The following is a 19,110-nucleotide window of genomic DNA, read 5'->3' as shown; positions in this document are numbered from 1 at the left end:
AGTGCAGGCTGTGGTCTTGGTACTCTAAGCAGGGTGAGAGGCAGATTGGTACATAAATAAGTGACCAAAGACAGATTGGAATACAAGTACAAAGTCTCTGGTTTTGTGGAAGCAGGAGAGGTCAAACTGGAAGAATGTGAGAGGTCATCTCAGAGAAGGTGGAATTTAAGCTGAGCCTGGATGGATGGGCAATGCTTTAAGGGTAATGATGGATTGAGGCTACTCTCCAAGCCCAGGGAGCAAATCAGGGCATGAGGGAGCCCTGGGTGTGTTTGGGAACAGCTAATGGAAGCTGAAGCATGGGATGTAGAAAGGGCAGTGAGGGAAGAGGAGACATTTGGGAGATAAAACTGGAAAAATTAGACTCAGCCTTCAAACGCCAAGCTAGGGAGGTTGGACTTTACCAAAGGCATCTGAACAGGGGAATTCATCATCAGTTTTAGTATTTAGGTAAAACAGTTTTTTACATAATATTTAGAATGGACTGGAATGGCACAAAATCTACATGATCTACAGAAACTGGACTGTTTGATGTTGACAAAAATACCCATCTAAGTCTAACATTTATTTGTTTGTTTGTTTATTTATTGGTTTCAAGAGTAGAATTTAGTGATTCATCACTTATAGATAACACCCAGTGCTCAACACAAGTGCCTTCCTTAATGCCCATCACCCATTTAGCCCATCCCCCACCCACTTCCCCTCCAGTGACCCTCAGTTTGTTCTCTACAGTTAATAGTCTCTTATGGTTTGCTTCCCTCTCTTTTTTTGTTTTCCCTTCCCCTATGTTCATTCATCTGTTTTTTTTTCTTAGATTCCACATATGCATGAAATCATATGGTATTTGTCTTTCTCTGACTGTAAGTCCAATATTTAATATATATATAATTTATTAGGTGGCATTTAGCAGTGGTTAGGAGTATAGGGTCTGGACTGACTATGTGGTCTTGAGTCCCTGCTTCACCACTTTTCTAATTGTGCAGTCGTAGCAAGTTGAACCTCACTGGGCTCCAGTGAAAAAATCTGCAAAATGGAGACAATAATTGTACCTACTTCACAGGATTTTATTGAATATTAAATGAAATAATTCTTGATGCTTAGAATAGTGCCTCGTTGGAGCTCATAAATGTAAGCTACCATGTTAGTTCAAGAAAAGGAAAATCTGTGTGCATCAGTCACCACGATAATCAAAGGGAGCCATGACGCAAAAAATAAGATAATAGGAAATTCTCTAATCTACTTTTCTTTGACATTAGGCAGGTTGGCCTTACTAGGTCTTGAATTCATTTGAATTTCCAAAAACTTGCCAAAAAACAAAACAAAACAAAAAAACCAGGGGGACAGCAGCTTAGGAGCATGAGTGTTAAAAAAAATGTGCTTTTAATTTTTTTATTACTTTTACTATTTTATTTTTTTTAAGATTTTATTTATTTGACAGAGAGAGACACAGTGAGAGTGGGAGAAGCAGGCTTCCCTATGAGCAGGGAGCCCGATGCAGGGATGCAGAGCTCGATCCCAGGACCCTGGGATCCTGACCAGAGCCGAAGACAGACGCTTAACGACTGAGCCACCCAGGTGCCTGGGTGGTTCAGTCGGTTAAATCTGCCTTCGGCTCAGGTCAGGATCCCAAGGTCCTGGGAGTGGACCCCCCAACAGGCTCCCTGCTCAGCAGAGAGCCTGCTTCTCCCTCTTCCTCTGCTGCTCCCCATACTTGTGTGCTTTCTCTCTCTCTGTCAAATAAATAAATAAAATCTTAAAAAATAAAATAAAATATTCCATATTTGCCAAAGAAAATGATTATACATATATAGCATAATAATAATAAAATGAAAACCGTGTTCTTACTACCTAAGTTTAAAAATTGTGGGGGAGATAGGAAGAGGGGCCTCCATTATCCATTTTCCCACTTTTCAGTAATAGAAATTATTTAGCTGGGCAAATGGTAGGCCAGCTAAAAACTACATTTCCAAGCTTTCTTGCAGCTATGTAGTCATGTGACCAGGTTCTGGCCAGTAGAATGAGAGCAGAAGTGACGTGTACACTTTAGGCCACGCCCCAGCAAGGAAATGAAGCATCGCCTTCGCCTTTTAACCATTCCAATTGATTGGAACTTGTGGTTAGCAATTTTTTACCACAAGGGCAAAGGGCAACATCCTAAGGGTGGCAGGCTAATAAAATGGAAGGAATTTGCTATACCAGCCCAGAACTGCCTGACACTAGGTGAGAGAAAAATACACTTATATCATATTTAGGCCATGTGGTTTTGTATCCTAACATAATTATCAATGCTTTGGAAGCCATCTGTGTGTGCTTCTACAATCCCATTTCTGGAATTGTATATATCATTTATTTCCTTTTCTTCATAGCTTTGTCACATATGTACATATTCCTAAATGCAAAGTCATGCATGTTTTCAACCTTTGTATGAATGAAATCATACTGTGTGCATTTTTTCTATAACCTGCTTTTTTTCCTCTCTCAGTATTATACTTATGCAGTCCATCCATGTCAATAAGTGTAGCTATGGTTTATCAATTTTCCACTGCTATATTAAACTTGCTGTGTAATATTAAATTGTATGAAAAGACCTCAGTGTATCCATTATTATTGGACACTTAGGATATTTATATTTGTTGATTATTGTACAAAGATGCTATGAATATTCTTATACCTGTCTCCTAGGACATGTGCAGCAATTTCTCTAGGATATACTCCTGGATCAGAATTGTGGTGTTAGAGTATGTGCATCTTCAACTTTACCAGATAATGCCAGGTTGTTTTTCAAAATGGTTGTCCCCATCTATTCCTCCTTGCTAACACGTGCACTCAGATAGGCCGCATGATTAAGTTCTGGCCAGTGGGATGTATGTAGGAGTGTCGTTTGGGAATTCTAGAAAAGCACCTTACTTTGCTGGCTCAGCTGAATGGTATCCAACTTTTTTTTCCCACCATCTTTCTCTCTCCTGCTACTTGAAATGCAAACAGGACGGCTCGAGCTACAGCAGCCATTCAGAACCAAAAGATGACCTTCCTGGTGATCACGAAGCTGCCATAATTCTAGACTTATGCAAGAAAAAAAATAAACTTTTATTTTGTTTAAGTCACCAGATTTTGGGGATTTTTGTTACAAGTATCTGAATGTAAGCCCAGTTGAGTGTTTTTGTTTCTCATTGATTTTTAGGAATTCTTTATGTAATCCGGGTACTCATCAATGTGGATTTTATTTGAGGGAAATACCTTTTCCTGGTTTGTGGCTTGTCTTTTCATTCTTTTTTGATGTTTTGATGTATACTAAAAATTATTTGTAATATAGTTAAATTTATTAATGTGGAAAAGGATTTCTCCTTGGATTATTCATGGCATTGATAAATTAAAAAGCCAATGTCCCCAAGTTTACTGTACATAAAACCAGCATAGTTAAAAGTGGATCTGTCATTCTGATTCCTTTCCTGCATTTTTCAGCATCTTTTTTTTTCACATTAAAGATTAGGAGATGTATATTCAATGGATGGTTTGGTCTTTAGGAACTCTCATATTGCTCTAAGGCAGGGATTGCCAAACTTTTTTCTGTGAAGGGCCAGACTGTAAATATTCCAGTGTTTGCAGGCCAATGTCTGTCATAACCACTGAACTCTGCTTTTGGAGTGATAAAGTAGTGTAAACAATTTGTAAGGCATAAACATGGCTTTATCCATGGCATTGAAGTTTGCATTTCATATAATTTCACATCAAAAAAATTCTTTTGAATCTTTTCAGCTATTTTTCAGCCGCGTAGCTCATAGGCTATACTAAAACACGTGGTGGGTTAGGTAGTAGGTTGCTGACTCCTCTCCAAGGTGCTGTAATGAATCCTGTGGGACAAACTGCATCTGCTGATAGACGTTGCTTAACACACTATCTCGAAAGCAGTTTCTGAGCTTGTTCTATGTCTCAGAAAATTGCATAAAGATCAGAACCAGGAAGTGAAAAAAAGGCAAGTGGCAGGCTTATCTCAGGCTGTGCAATATGTTTATGACAGGATGTCCCCTGCCTAAATGGGTGCATTGTGAGGTAAGGGGCTGCTGAACCACCACTGTGTGGCAAAGTGTGCTTAGTTAGTCCACTCTGCAGTGGGAGGACATTGCCTGGATCCGTGTCCTCTATCCCCAGAGAAGGCTCCGCGTAAAAATATCCACTGTTACTGGTATTGGATGCTGTGAAAAAAAGGGGGGGGCATTTGGGTTTCAACCATTCAGTCCCCTTGTCAGCAAATGTTTCCAAGTCCTGATTTTTCGTTTCAACACCTTGGTCTCTGAACCCCGAACCTTAAACCCCCAGTGAGCGTTCTCTAGAGCTAATTAATGGCAGGGGCCCTGTCCTCAGCGTTGGAAGAAAAATTGTTTTTGTTGTGTGTTTATCAAGGAGGACCTCTTTCTGGGCAGACAGATGGGGCCATTAGGCCAGTGACCCAAGACGTGCAAAATCATGTTCTCACAAAACCCCCTCCCCCTCCTCCCGGGCTCCGCGGGCAGCGTCGTCCTGCAGTGGTTAGCCAAAGGCCAGAGCACACCCACACTAGAACAGAGTTGTGCACAAGACCACACGTTAGAGGAACCAGCCTCTAACTGCCCAGCCTGGGAGGAGCCTTTAATCACGGGAGCGCTGCCAGACGTCCCTGGATAAGAATCGAACCTTAGAGGCAGGTGCATCGGCCCCTTGGGGAAGTCAGGTCCCTGGCACACCAACCAGAAAGTTACTGTCTGTGGGACCCTAGTGGTGGCCTGGTGGCTTTGCGAGTGCCGGTCCAATCCTCCCAGACACCTCGCCATACTCTCCCCAGCCCCTCCCCTAGGTCCCCTCCTCCGAGGCCCCGCCCTCACCCCCTCCCCCGGCGGTCGCACCCGCGGCCGGGCCACTCTGGGGGCTGGGGCCCCGGGACCTGGGGCAGCCCGGCCTGACCTCGACCTCGCCCGAGCGGGCCCGACGGGCTAGTCCCACCCGGTCAGCGCAGGCCCTGGCCCGCCAGCCCCTCCCTCCACCTTCTCCCCGCCCTGGCGCCCGGCACCAGCCGCGCTCCCTCGCAGCGGCGGGGCTCGCAGCGGCGGGGCCCGCAGGCGGCCATGGCGGCGGGCGCCGGGGGCAGGCCCGCGCCGCGCTGGCTGAAGGCGCTGACCGAGCCGCTGAGCGCGGCGCAGCTCCGGCGGCTGGAGGAGCACCGCTACAGCGCGGCGGGCGTCTCGCTGCTCGAGCCGCCGCTGCAGATCTACTGGACCTGGCTGCTCCAGTGGATCCCGCTGTGGATGGCCCCCAACTCCATCACCCTCCTGGGCCTGGCCATCAACCTGCTCACCACGCTCGTGCTCATCTCCTACTGCCCCACGGCCACCGAGGAGGTAGGACTCGCCGCCCGCCCGCGGCCCGCGCCTCGGCCGCGGAGGAGGGACCCCCAACTGCTGTCCCGGGATCCCCGCGTCACCCCCACCCCAACCCCGCCCCAGTGCGCCGCCGTCCCACCGCTGGAGGCGCCGGGGGAGCGGGGAGACCCCCGCGCGGCGACCCTCCTGTGGCGGGGGGGCGGACACAGCTATTGCCCCGCGCCGCGTCCGCCCCGAGCCTCTCCCGGCCGCCTGGAGGCTGTCGCGCCGTTACCCCAGCCCCGCGTCCACACCGAGCCTCCGCGGGCGACGGAGGGGTTGTCAAGGTCACTGCCTCAGCTCCGGGTCCACTCCAGCCTCCCCCAGGCCACTGAGAGCCGGGGGCCTGCCTGCCCCGCCTCCACCCCGTCGGGCGCCAAGCTGTGGGATGGACAAGCCGTCGGTTACTTTGCACACTGGGGACTGAACGCCCCCAATCTCCGCCCGGCCGGTCACCAGGGCTTGCGGTCGGGTTGACCAAGCCCGAGTTATCCTTTGGACACTTTTATAATCGCGTGTTTCTCAGGGTTGTGCTGGTGATCCTGAAATTACTGGTAGCACTGATCAAAGAAAGTTACTTCCAAGAGGTAACTTCCTCTTTGCTTCATTAACATGCAAAATCCCTAAGGTATTAGCAAGGAGATAATCCTTATTATCATGACCCAGGGATCACAAAAGCCGACAGATTTTATTAGCAATCCGTCTGTGTCCGAAATAAGAGTAAATAACGTGGGCTTTGGACAACTGTTAATCGGAAGCACCGCACCCCGTGGGCTCGGGACAGGATAGGAGGCAGAGGGGGTTCACTCGAATTTTTAGCTTTAATGTGGAGTACATGAGATAAATATCACATTGCACATTCTGTGACACTGCTCTCTTATCTTTGCCCTCCAAATAGTGAAATAAATCCCTTTTATAATCATATTTGAGTATAGGTTCTGTGGGGAACTAATTCAAATTAAGGTTGACTAGCAGGAATACAATGGAAATATTTCATGCCTTCCATGCTATGCATCCATTTAAAAAAATAATGGAGCCGACGTTTTAAACCTATCTTGCCAATCAATGGTTATGTTTATTACATATGAGTTCTTCGCAGATGTTTCCATTGTTATTCATTTCCATATTGTTTGCAAAAAGTAAGTTTCTTTAGTTTTTGGTTTTTGCAGCCTGTTTACAGAATTTCCTTGAGGCCTAGAGGTGTGTGCTAGAATGGAAGGAGCACTGGGTTTAGAAGTGGAAGGCTGGGGTTCTCCCTGCTGGTCAGTTTTCCCATGAGTGAAACAGAAAATCACGCCTACCAAACCAATTTCACAAGGGTACAGTGAGGATCAAATACTATATTACCTGAAGAGAAATGTAGAAAATGGCAATTTGCCCAACAAATTTAAAATATTATCAACACATTAAAAATACCACTGTTATTAAAAATGTCCTGACAACGTATAATAAAATTTAGTTTTTATTAGGCCTAAATTTGGCTAACAGCATTTGGGTGTTTCTGATACTTGGCAGTGGAACTGTGACCTTGTCGATATTATTAATTTAAGGACCATTTGTTGAGCACTTAAAAACCAGGACACACAACCAAGTCCAAGAGATTGTTTAGTTGTGTCAAGAGGGACCTGATGGAAGAGGTAAAATTATGATTAATTTTTAGGCTCAGACACTTAAAAAAGAAAAAGTGCAATCAGAAAATCAGAATGGCCCCAAAAGGAGGAATAAGAATTAAAATAATAAGATGAAACTGAGAAGAGTTTCTGAAATGTATGTCATTAGATCCTCCTGCACATGCTTCTGCGTGGCTGAAGCAGTGAGGGGACAAGCCATTACAGGATTCACAGTGCCTGTTTGATAAAATCCCAGCAATCGCAGAAAAGAAGTGTGGCAGTTCAAGCTCCTTTGCTTTCAGGTCACAGAGCTAATAAATGACTGGACCCGACAGGATTCAGATCTAAGTCAATCTGACCCCAAAGCCTATGTGTGTATGTATGTGTGTATATACATATATATATATATATATATGTATATATATATATATATATATATATATATATATATTTACAACACATCACCACCTTCTGGTCCAGAGTTCCTGCCTTTGTCTAGGTTGTATGCAGGAAAAATTCCTTATGTTTTATATAAGATTTATCAGGTATGTAAAATGCTTACACATCCATTGTTGCCTTTGTGTTTTATCCACCCAAGGAGGTTGGCAAGTTTTTTCCCTTCCTGGAATGGCCTTTCCACCATTTTAGTATTTCTTCTATCCATCCATCCTGAAGTAATAGTAGTATATACGTTTTTATTAAGAGGCCCGTAGGGTTAAGTGATGTTAACCTGGATTGGAATGTGTTTTCTGATTCTTAGACTTAAGGATTCTTAGTGCTTTTTCAAACTTGACAGATTGCTTCCAGAAAGGGTTAGGAAAAATACATAAGGTTTTGGATTTAGATGTTTAGGCTTATGTACCCATATGGTATGTAATCCTACCCATATGGGATTACCTTTATGCAATGCTGACTATATATCTATATTAATAACAATACTTGATCTATTTTTTTTACCTACTGTGTTAACTTCTAGGACATAAATGGGGATGAGGGGAAGTTAATAGAAAAAATTAAATGATTTATATTAAGTTCTACAACGGGTGTTCCTTTTTTTTTTTTTTTTTTTTTTCTTTTTTTCTACAGTGGTGTTCTGAACTGCATGTCATGCTACCATTTCTGTTAAGGAACTTTCCACTCCAGCCAAATTGAACTACTTGCTATAGCAAGGATTTCTTTTTGTCCCTGTCTTTTCTCCTTCCCCTTCCTTCCCCCTGCCCTGCTTCCATCTCTCAATGCCCAGTTCTAACATGACTTCCTTATAAAATTTTTCTTCCTTCTCCAGAGTCAGTCCTCTAAACTCCAATAAAAATAACAATATCAACTAACATTTACTGGGTATTAACTATGTACCAGGTATTATTTTAAGGTGCTTTAGCCTATTGTCTCATTTAATTCTCTCAACAACTTTATGAAGTGGTACTGTTATTATCCCCATTTTATAGATTAGGAAACTGAAGAGAAATTAACCTCTTCCAGGGTTCATAGCTTTATTTTATTTTTTTTTTAAGATTTTATTTATTTATTAGAGAAAGTGAGAGACAGAGCAAGAGCAGAGGGGGAGGGACAAGCAGACTCCCCGGGGAGCAGGGACCCCTATGTGGGGCTCTGTCCCAGGACCCTGAGATCATGACCTGAGCCAAAGGCAGACGCTTAACCGACTGAGCCACCCAGGCGTCCCAGGGTACAAAGCTTTAAATGGAGACCAGGATTCCAAGCCAGAATGCTATGCTTCAGGCATGGGGCTTTGTAGGTCTCCTGTGGAACTTCTCCATTTCATTTTGGTTATGTGTGTCCTTACTGAGCAGGACAACCTACCAGCTTTTAAGTTCAGACAGCGATTGCCCATTTGTACATTTTGCACTGTACAACGCCTTGCATAACACAGAGGCTTAGTAAATATTCACTAAATTATTGCCTGCATGAATGAAATGTCATCTTGGGAGATGATGTTTTTCCACCCTTATTCAGTTTAAGCTGGTCTTGGATTAAATACTTATCGGTTGTTTGGCCTGGGAATTTTAACAAGAGTAAGCAAGAGTTAGGGCTATTAGAGAAAAGAGGAACTGAATTGCAACCTCCTCACCTGGATGAAGCAGTTCTATCTGAATACTACTCTGCATGGAGTTGGTGGCCCCCATTCCTTCCGGCCTAATCCTAAAATAGAATCACAGCCTTCTACAGTTTGAAGAACTTTAGAGCTTATTTAATGCAGTTCCTAAATCTGTATATAAGAAAACTCAATGATTCTAATCTAGTTCTTTAGAACTAGCCTAGTGACATCCTCAGTGACACACCAGTGTCATTGATTATAGCAAGTAAGTACCTAACATAGGGTCAGGTCAGAGGGCATTAATATATTTATTTTGTTAATGATGATAGAAAGTTGAACCAAAAAGGAAGTTTTTCTAAGGAAGTCAGAAAGACCTTAAGAAATGGTTTGTTCCCTATTGAAATAATTCAGATTATAGTTGCCTTTGCACTGTAATTATTTGTTGGGGAATAAGAAAAGGCAATAATCTTTAGATTCCTACTCAGATTGTTTTCCTTGGGTTTGGTTTCTTCAAAATCTAGTATTTCCTTTTTTACTACCTATCTCCGTCTTTTTTTTCTTTTAACCAGCTCAGTAACTTATCAAGCATCATTAAGGCAGGACTCTTGTAAGGGAGTGGCCTCTCTTAATAAAATATAAACTCCAACTCCTTTCCAGAGGTGAAAATTCTAGAAAGTGGGGCAGGGAAGTCACTAAAATGAGGCAAGCAGGCACTCAGGCCTCAGGACTTAAAGAGGCAGATGCAGGACCCTGACCCTGAGGGTAAATGCAGCCTCAACTTCTGAAGCCTAGGTGGCTCACTGGCCTCACCACAGTCCCAGCTCTGGCTGGAAGGAGCTTCTGCAGGTAATTGCTTCGGGGCTTGTCCCTTTGATTCCTATGGTTTTCCCATACTTGGTTATATAAACTCTTCCTCCTTAGACTTTTGACCTGCGCCGAGGCTCTGACCACCTGGGTTTTGCAATGGTTAAGAACAGAACAGATGTGAAAGCACCCCGTACAGTTGATGTTGATGATCCATCTGACCCAGGGATTCTCTTCATACCCCTCTCCCTTCTTGTTCCCTGAGCACAGTGAGAGACTGGCTTTTTCAACAAGAACTCTAGTAAGTACTAAAGGTTTACAAAAAAAGGGGAAAAAAGGACTATTACCCAAAATATAAAAAGAAAGAAAGTTAGGGCGCCTGGGTGGCTCAGATGGTTAAGCGTCTGCCTTCGGCTCAGGTCATGATCCCAGGGTCCTGGGATCAAGTTCCGCATCAGGCTCCCTGCTAGGCGGGGAGCCTGCTTCTCCCTCTCCCTCTGCCTCTCTCTCTCTCTCTCTCTCTGACTCTCATGAATAAATAAATAAAAAGCATTTTAAAAAAATGTTAAAAAAAAAAAGAAAGAAAGTTACCTTCCTGAAGTACTGATTTCTAAAGTCAGGAGAGAGCCCTGTTGGTCCTAAATTGCTGGTCAAACTGCATTTGTATAAGCTGCCTACTTGTAACCTGCTTCATTTCCCGAAAATGGGTATGCTCATCTCAAATGCTGGCTCCTAACCAGAACTGAAGCCTGAAGGTCATAGTTGAAACCAGTAAGCCCCTAGGCCCCTTCCTGATTGGTGACTGAGAATTATCTTACCTTTCCTGAGGCTTGGAATTACCTGCTCTTGGAAACTTCTAGGCCTCTGGTGGGAACCCTCCCTCTGTAAACAAGGAAGTGCCCATCAGCCACAGGCGCACAGTAAACAACCTCTTCATCGAATCACAGGGCTAGAACAGTGTCAGATTCCTTGTCAGTTAGAAACGCCGTGAATTTTCTTTTTAAAAAAATCCACTTTTTAACACCCCATAGCATTACATTTTTTCACATAGGCATGATCCCTCTTCTAATTTTCTTTCTTCCTACCTCTTATAAATGCATTTTCTGTTTTTATGGAGAGAGAAGTCAATTGCTGTTTGGATAAATGAAATCTCCCTGTTAGCAGCTGACCCAATTGTTACTGGTTATATAATACCTTTTGCATATGTGTCAACTCACACTCAAGGCCATTTAAAGCAAAGAGATAATTCTTTTAAGTATAAAAATTTATATAAATAGACATTATATAATTCCAGTATTTCCTAGATTTTAATTTGGGGAGATTTTTACTTTTGTGTATTACCTATATATACACTATTTTCTATTTACTATTTTTCTTTACATCAATTTTAAATCTCTTCCTTTTTAAAGATGTGGACTCAGGGACACCTGGGTGGTTCAGTTGGTTAAGCGTCTGCCTTGGGCTCAGGTCATGATCCCAGGGTTCTGGGATCGAGTTCTGAATTGGGCTCCCTGCTCAGTGGGGTCTGCTTCTCCTGCTCCCTCTGCTGCTCCCCCTGCTTGTGCTCTCTCTCTCTGACAAATAAATAAAATTAAAAAAAAAAAAGACGACTCTTTCTCAGCCTTAATATCTATAAAGTCATAGCTGTGATACCATACTAGCTTTTTTTAATGCTAGTTCTTTTTTAAATACGTTAAAATACTTCCAAAATATATTAAAATAAAGACATAATTTTTAAAATGAAAGTTGACCCATGAATCATCTAAAGTTGTCTTTGTGGTATCAGTAATAACAACAACTAAAACTTACTGAGCTCCTTCCACATCCTGGGCACTTTTCTCAACACTTTCCCTGCCATACTTTGATTTTCACATGAGACAGGAACAGTAATTATTTTCATGTTTGATAAAGGGAGACTGAGGCATTGGATATCCATACTCAGCTAGTGATGAAAGCAAGGATCTGGGTGCAGATAGAGTCCAGACTGCACACTTTTTTTTTTTTTAAGATTGTATTAATTCATGAGAGAGAGAGAGAGAAGCAGAGGGAGAAGCAGGGAGCCTGATGCAGGACTTGATTCCAGGACCCTGAGATCACAACCTCAGCCGAAGGCAGACCCTCAACTAACTGAGCCACCCAGGCGTCCCAGACTGCACACTTCTAACCACTCTGCAGGAACAACCCAGGGCATGAATTCTTATCTTTGGAAACCATTTTACCTGATAAGGAACAATTAGAGCACCTAGTAATTTAGCTTCTGTGGTATGTACAGCAGATTTTAAAAACAAGATAGTATGCCTCATACCCTTGAGAGAATTATATTCTAACATGAAATATGGGACCTTGGAGACTATCTAGTCTAGCATTTTCATTTAAGGACCTAAGTATGTGTTCCAGAAAACTGAGTATTTTAAGGTCCAAGCTTGCAAATGAATTTTGTCCATTGAGCAGAGATGTGCTCACTGATCACTTTCTAAGTCTTTTCTTCCTTTTCCTGATGCATGTGTGCTCATTCAGACCCACATATAAAAAAGAGGATAAATAATTGGTTTATATGTGAGTGTTCTCTCTGACCCAGAGTTATTTTTAATGAGAACAATTGCCATATGGTCTGGTTCAGAACTCTGGTTTCTCTAATTGTAAAATGAATAATAGCATCCTATAATTCAAGTAACCAAAAAAGTAAAATTTCCCCAAAACTTACTTTTATACAGCTCTTTTTTAGTGGTGTAACTGAAAAGCAATTTAAATTTATTAGTGTTTTTTTTTAAAAATGACTAGGGGTTATGATTGGTTCTTAGTAATAGTTTTGTTTTCTAGAATAAACTTACATAATAGTTTTCCATGAAATAATGAAAGATTCATCATTAGTGAAGTTATTATATGTGATATTACCACATAATTGAATACATGTCATCATTTAAAAGATTGATGTAGCTCTTCATGGGTGACCTGGAAAGCTTCCTATGACATATTCTTAAATTCTGATCCTAAAAGATACAGTAGATACTATGAAAATTATATAATTTAAAACTTTAAATGTTAGGAATCTAATATTACCTGGAGAAGTTCTACTTTTTTGACTAGGTTCCTTCTATAGTTGTATTCTGATAAATTGCTTATGACTTCATAATGCGTAATCTAAGCCTGACTGTTCCATGCTTATGTTTAAATTTTTGAAAGTCCACATGAAAAGATGAAATGAGTTGGGGTGGCTTTTGTAAATCCTCCTTCAACCCGGAGTCTGTTCTGTAATTACACCTGTTTTGAGAAGACTCCTGGAAGGAAGGGTCCTGTGGTTCCTGGCCAGTGGATCTCCATCCTGGAGATGGTTTTGCAGAGGTAACAGGTTAGAAAAGAAGATGACAGTTTGCAGGCCGAATTTAATAACTTTCAGATGGGGGTGGAGGTGATGACATCAGGGAAAAGAAGAGAGAGGTTTGGCCGCCCGTGGCTCACAGCCATATTCTTAGGCTCACTACATTTGAAATTGGATTGTGTGAGCAGGAGAGTGCTTCTCAGCAGGTTTGAAGGAAAAGGTAGTCTGTGAAGTAAGAATCCAGGTCTCTACAGCCTGTGGCATGATGGATCCCTTATCCTAAGGCAGGGCAGAAGACCCGGGTCTGATTCCCAGGCCCAGTCTGGCCACTCGTCTCGATGGGATGTCATCACCTCTTTAAGTTTTACTTTTGACTTTAATAAAAAGAACATGATAACTGTCCTGTCTCTGTGGATTGCCGTATCAAATAAAATAATGCTGAAAAATGCCCTTTGTTGTACTGTTTAAGATAATGTTACTACCTTTCCAATCTGATTGCTGTGATTCCCTGTTGACCTTCTGATCCTGAAACAGGGATCTGGTCACTGACTCATGAGTAAACCTTGCATTTTCCAGGCCTCAACCTTCATTTGGGCTAAGACCTCCTCTCACTTTTCCTTGTTCAATTTCCCCTGCACTCTTTACCTAATTAAGCTCTAAATCTTAACTACTCTAGTATCCTAATAAAGTAGTTTTAAACTAGTGAACCAGTCTTGCTTTCCTTTTTCCAAATGAGGGGCAGAGTCCAACCCTCAACTGTGGTGTCCAGGAGTAACCAAATTTATCTTAGTATGGATTTCCATTAACACTTTGACCTTTCGATTTGCCTGCAGCTAGTCTCCCAAATCAGAGGTTAGAATTAAGGTTTTAACATGGACCTTGGGTCCAGTGTCTCAGTATAAGAAGGTTCTGTGCATAGACGGGAGAAATGGAATACCTGTCAGGTAGATGATGTACTTTTAGAAGTCTGTCATGTAGGGGCAAGGTGCTTGGTGGAAAATAGATAAGAAAAATGACCTTAGTAATTCCAGAAATTTTAATAACTTCGATTTCCAATTTTACATAGATTTGAAATATAACTTTGCTCACTTTTGGTTATCAAAATTAAAACTATAATTTTTCATAGTAGGAAAAAGTGGGTAGGAATTTACTAGTTTGAAAAGAGTCACTGGGATTGTTCTCTTCAAAACACTTTGGGATTCTTTCAAGAAAGATTCTAGGTGGTTTGTTTTGCTTTCTCCACTTTTGTACTGTCATAATGATTTATCAACTCTGTTTTTTAGCCCCCTCTTAATTGTTTCATAGTTTGCAGATAAGCCTTTAAAAGCATGCTAATCAGAATTGAATGTGACATTTAAGTTTTTAATTTTTTATTAAGTTTTTTATTTTAATTCCAACATAGTTAACACACAGGGTTATATTAGTTTCAGGTATACAATATAATGGTTCAACAATTCTATACCTTACTCAGTACTCATCACAAGTGCACTCCTTCATCCCTGTCACCTATTTCACCCCCCCCAACCTCCTCCCCTCTGGTAACCCTCTGTTTGTTCTCCATAATTAAGAGTCCATTTTTGGGTTTATCTCTTTTTTTCCCTCTTGTTCCTTTATTTTATTTCTTAAATTCCACATGAGTGAAATCATAAGGTATTTGTTTTTCTCAGATTATTTCACTTAGCATTATACTCTCTAGCTCCATCCATGTAGTTAGTTGCAAATGGCGATTTCATTCTTTTTAGGGCTAATATTCCCTTGTATATATGCCACAGCTTCTTTATTCATTCATCTACCAGTGGACACTTGGGCTGCTTCCATAATTTGGCTATTGTAAATAATGCTGCTATAAACATAGGAGTGCATATATACTTTAAAATTAGTGTTTTCATATCCTTTGGGTAAATACCCAGTAGTGTGATTACTGGGTCATAGGGTAGTTCTATTTTTAATTTTCTGAGGAATCTCCAGACTCTTTTCCACAGTGGCTGCACCAGTTTGCATTCCTACCCACAGTGCACAATTGTTCCTTCTTCCCCACATCCTCACCAACATTTACTGTTTCTTTGACTATGGTATTTTAATATGCATATTCATAACTCAGGTTGCTTCTGTTCTTAAATTATTTCTTATACTGCTTGTCTTTTAACTGCAAGAGACTCAATAAGTCCTTTGAAGCAATTAGTAGCATGATCATTAATACTGGGCATCTAATATTAACAAATGATGAAACTTTAAGTTAATTCAGAGTAAACTTCTATTTACTTAGATTGAGGAACGAGATAGCAGGTTGATTGGATATTTGTAGAAATCCCCCATAAACCGTACATAGATTGGTATTTTAAAAATTATATTTGCCACTGAAAGTATACAAAACAACTTAGTGAGAATAGCTAACCTTTACTGAGCCCTTACTGTGTGTCGGGCTCTGTGTAAAGAACTATCTAAGAATTTTTTCATCTGATACAACTATAAGTATTCATATCTTACAGGTGAGCAACCACAGTTTAGAGAGGTTAAGTGATTTGCCCAAGGTCACTTGGCTACTAAATGACAGAGCCAAGGACTCAAACACAGATCTAACTTTAAAACCCTACTTCTTAATAATTTTGCTGTACTTCCTCTCTAAGACATAGAAATCTGGGTTGAGGGGCGCCTGGGTGGCTCAGTTGGTTGAGCGTCAGGTCATGATCCTGGAGTCTCGGGATCGAGTCTTGCACTGGGCTCCCAGCTCAGCAGGGAGTCTGCTTCTCCCTCTGACACTGCCCCCCGTCATGCTCTCTCTCTGTCTCATTCTTTCTCTCTCAAATAAATAAATAAAACCTTTAAAAAAAAAAAGAAATCTGGGTTGACCATTCCTATCATCACATAGGTCTCTGAGGAAGAAGAGTATATTTACAAAGTGCTTAAGGAAAAGAATGATCATTTTAAAATCTTTTTCTCTCTCTTGTTCAAATTGCATCATTTCTATTCACCTGTCTTCAAGTTTACAGACTCTTTCCTCTGTCAGTATTATCTACACTTCTGTATATAATGTTTCGGTTTTCCTCTGGCTTCTGATTATGATGTGCCTTGGTGGGTTTTTAAAAAATATTTATTCTGTTTGGTGTTTGTTGAGCTTCTTGGATATGCAAGTTTATAAATTTCATCAAATTTGGAAATCTTTCAGCCATTATTTCTTACATATTTCATGTGCAACCCTCTCTTCTCTCCCCTGAGACTCCAATAAAAATGTTAGACTGCTTCTGTTGTCCCACGTCACTGATACCCAGATCAATTATCAGTAGTCTTTTTTCTTTCTGTGCATCATTTTAGATAGTTTCCATCAGTAGTCTGCAAGTTCATTGATCTTTTCTTCTGCGTTGTCCAATTTCATCTAGTATATTTTACATTTCAAATACTGTTTTTTAATATCTACGGGTTTCACCCAGGTCTTTTATGTTTTCCTTCACCTTATTGAACATGTGAAGTGTATTTATAATAACTTTTAATGGCCTCATCTAATTACATTTTTTCTGTCATTCCTGGGTCTGATTGTATTGATTGATTTTACTTCTAGTTGTTGATCATATTCTCCTCCCTCTTTGCATGACTGGTAATTTTTGATTAGATGCCAAACACTGTGAATTTTATATCTTTGGGTACTAGATTTTTTTTTTAATCCCTTTAAGATATCGTACTTTGTGTTGGTTATAGTTGAGTTAAATAGGATCAGTTGGGTTCTTTTTAGGCTGGACTTTATGTCTGTTAGGACTCTTCCAAGAGGCCTTTAGTCTCAGGCTAATTTCTCTCCACTGCTAGGGCAATACACTTCTGAGAACTCTACCCAATGTCCTAGGTATTACAAAGCCTTTTGCTGTGCCTAATGGGAACATGAAAAATTCCCAGCTTTGTGTGGCCTTCAAGAATTATGTGGCCTTTTGCTGTTCAGTGTTTCTTTCCCTGGCCTTGGTTAATAGTTTTATCTCATTCAGGCACAGGTCACTTTTCAGCCAAAGACTCAAAGGTACCCTTCTGTAGGTCTTGTGTCCCTCTTTTCTCTGGTACTGTGCTCCACAAATCGTAGCTGCTTTGACCTTCCTGAATTCTGCTACGTTTCTCAACATAGCAAGATCACTGGGCTCTGTTCAGGTTCCGCATTCCTATACTGTGGTCTGAAAACTGCCTGTAGGTGCTAAGCTGGAGTAGTTATAGGGCTCACCTCATTTGTTTCCCTCTGTCAGGGATCACAGTGCTTCACTGCCTGCAATGTCTGAAAGGTTGTTTCATTTATTTTGTTGCTTTTCTGGTTATATAAGGTGGGAAAATAGATCCAGTCCCCTGATACTCCATCATGAATGGAAGAAGAAGTCTGTGATTTGTCTTTAAGATCTTTTTTCATAGCAAAATCTTACTGAATAATTTCAAATCTAGTGCCATATTGTAAATAACATATTGAGGGAGCTGTGGATTGGGACTAAAATCAGGGTCCTAATCTTTGCTCATTTAATTTTGTGCTTCTCACAATATGGACTTCTTTGTCCCTCTACCCGTAGGACTTAGAACAGTTCATTTGATTCCTCAATTTAGTTCTCATCTGTAAAAGGAGGGTTATGAATGTTTAACACTCAGAGGTGATATAAGGTGAGAACACAAGAAAATGTGTCAATTGGCTTAGGTTGAACTGTTTTCAAACGGAAACTAGCTTGTTGTCATTTAATAGTATTGTTTACATTTATTTTTAGGCACCATACTGGACATACCTTTTATGCGCACTGGGACTCTTTATCTACCAGTCACTGGATGCTATTGATGGGAAACAGGCCAGAAGAACAAATTCTTGTTCTCCTTTAGGGGAACTTTTTGACCATGGTTGTGACTCTCTTTCAACAGGTAAGTTAGTGAAGGTTTTTTTTCTCTCTTTTTTATTTTTATTTTTTTGCTGATGGCTCAAAAAAGCTAAAATGAACTGAGCTGTTTGAATGGTCAACTTTTTGGATTAGGTGTACACTTGGGAGCAAATTTGCACAGTGTATATTGAAAGTATATTCAACAGTTAATTTTGTTTAGTGTACCTTATTGTAATGCCAAGATTACGTACTTTAAAACTGTATTTCTAAACAGTACATGGCAATTATTTCATTAATTATTTTTAATTCTTAATCGTTCTTAAACCTGTTTCTTTCAGTATTTATGGCAGTTGGAGCTTCAATTGCTGTGCGCTTAGGAACTCATCCTGACTGGTTGTTTTTCTGCTCTTTTATTGGGATGTTCATGTTTTATTGTGCTCATTGGCAGACTTATGTTTCAGGCGTGTTGAGGTTTGGAAAGTAAGTATGTTTTTTAAGTTGTACATTTAAAAATATAATTCAATTTATTTTCACAATCTTTTATATTTTATTTATCCATAAGAAAGACAAAGCTTCAATCAGGAATTTAAATTATCTTTTAAATTATTGGAGCATCCATAAATGCTGCACCTTAATTTAAGTCTTGTGGGTATTCTGAGTGTTATAAATAGCTATGTATTTGATAATAATTTTATTTTTTCTCCCTTTCTCCACTTTAATAGCTTACTAACCCAAGCTTACATTATACAGGAGAAAGAAAAATAAGGAACCTGAATAATATAGAAAAAGAGTATGCAGTACTTTAGTAAACAACATTTGACTTATATAATAAAATAATGAAATATGGAATCTAAAGGTCCTTTTTGGTCAAATCTTCATGTGCCCAAAAAGGGGCACCCATTACATCAGTCACCAACAGCAGGTAATTTTGAGATTCTTCAGTTGTGGTAGGCAATTGGTGAGTGTAAAAGCACCTTGAAAATGTTAGAGCTAAACGTTAGATGATATATATGCCTTTGATGCCTCTTAGACACCAGGAAACAGTGCATGAAGCAGAAACTCAATACTCTTTTCCTGTTTCCCATTAGCTCCCTCTCTGCCTGAT

The 19,110-nt window shown here is 40.7% G+C and overlaps 1 protein-coding gene across 7 annotated transcripts in view; it reads left to right on the top strand.

Moving 5' to 3' along the window:
• Positions 1-4,861: 4,861 nt before the first annotated feature.
• CHPT1 (choline phosphotransferase 1) overlaps positions 4,862-19,110 on the top strand; it is a 51,680-nt gene continuing 37,431 nt past the window's right edge. Inside the window, exons 1-3 of one of the 7 annotated variants that reach the window (XM_073900406.1) lie at positions 4,862-5,372; positions 17,901-18,048; positions 18,344-18,485. In XM_073900406.1, the coding sequence (XP_073756507.1) occupies positions 5,100-5,372; positions 17,901-18,048; positions 18,344-18,485 (563 nt within the window). In that variant the 5' untranslated portion in view covers positions 4,862-5,099. The remainder of the gene's footprint in view (positions 5,373-17,900; positions 18,049-18,343; positions 18,486-19,110) is intronic. The other 6 variants (XR_012380640.1, XM_073900405.1, XM_025881308.2 and 3 more) reach the window with 6 other exon arrangements.

This window comes from Callorhinus ursinus, unplaced genomic scaffold (genome assembly GCF_003265705.2).
Source record: "Callorhinus ursinus isolate GAN/ISIS: 27379988/994484 unplaced genomic scaffold, GSC_fseal_2.0 scaffold14, whole genome shotgun sequence".
Classification (NCBI taxonomy): Eukaryota; Metazoa; Chordata; class Mammalia; order Carnivora; family Otariidae; genus Callorhinus; species Callorhinus ursinus.
The sequence above is the reverse complement of the archived record's forward strand: the minus strand, read 5'-3'. Positions and strand labels throughout refer to the sequence as shown.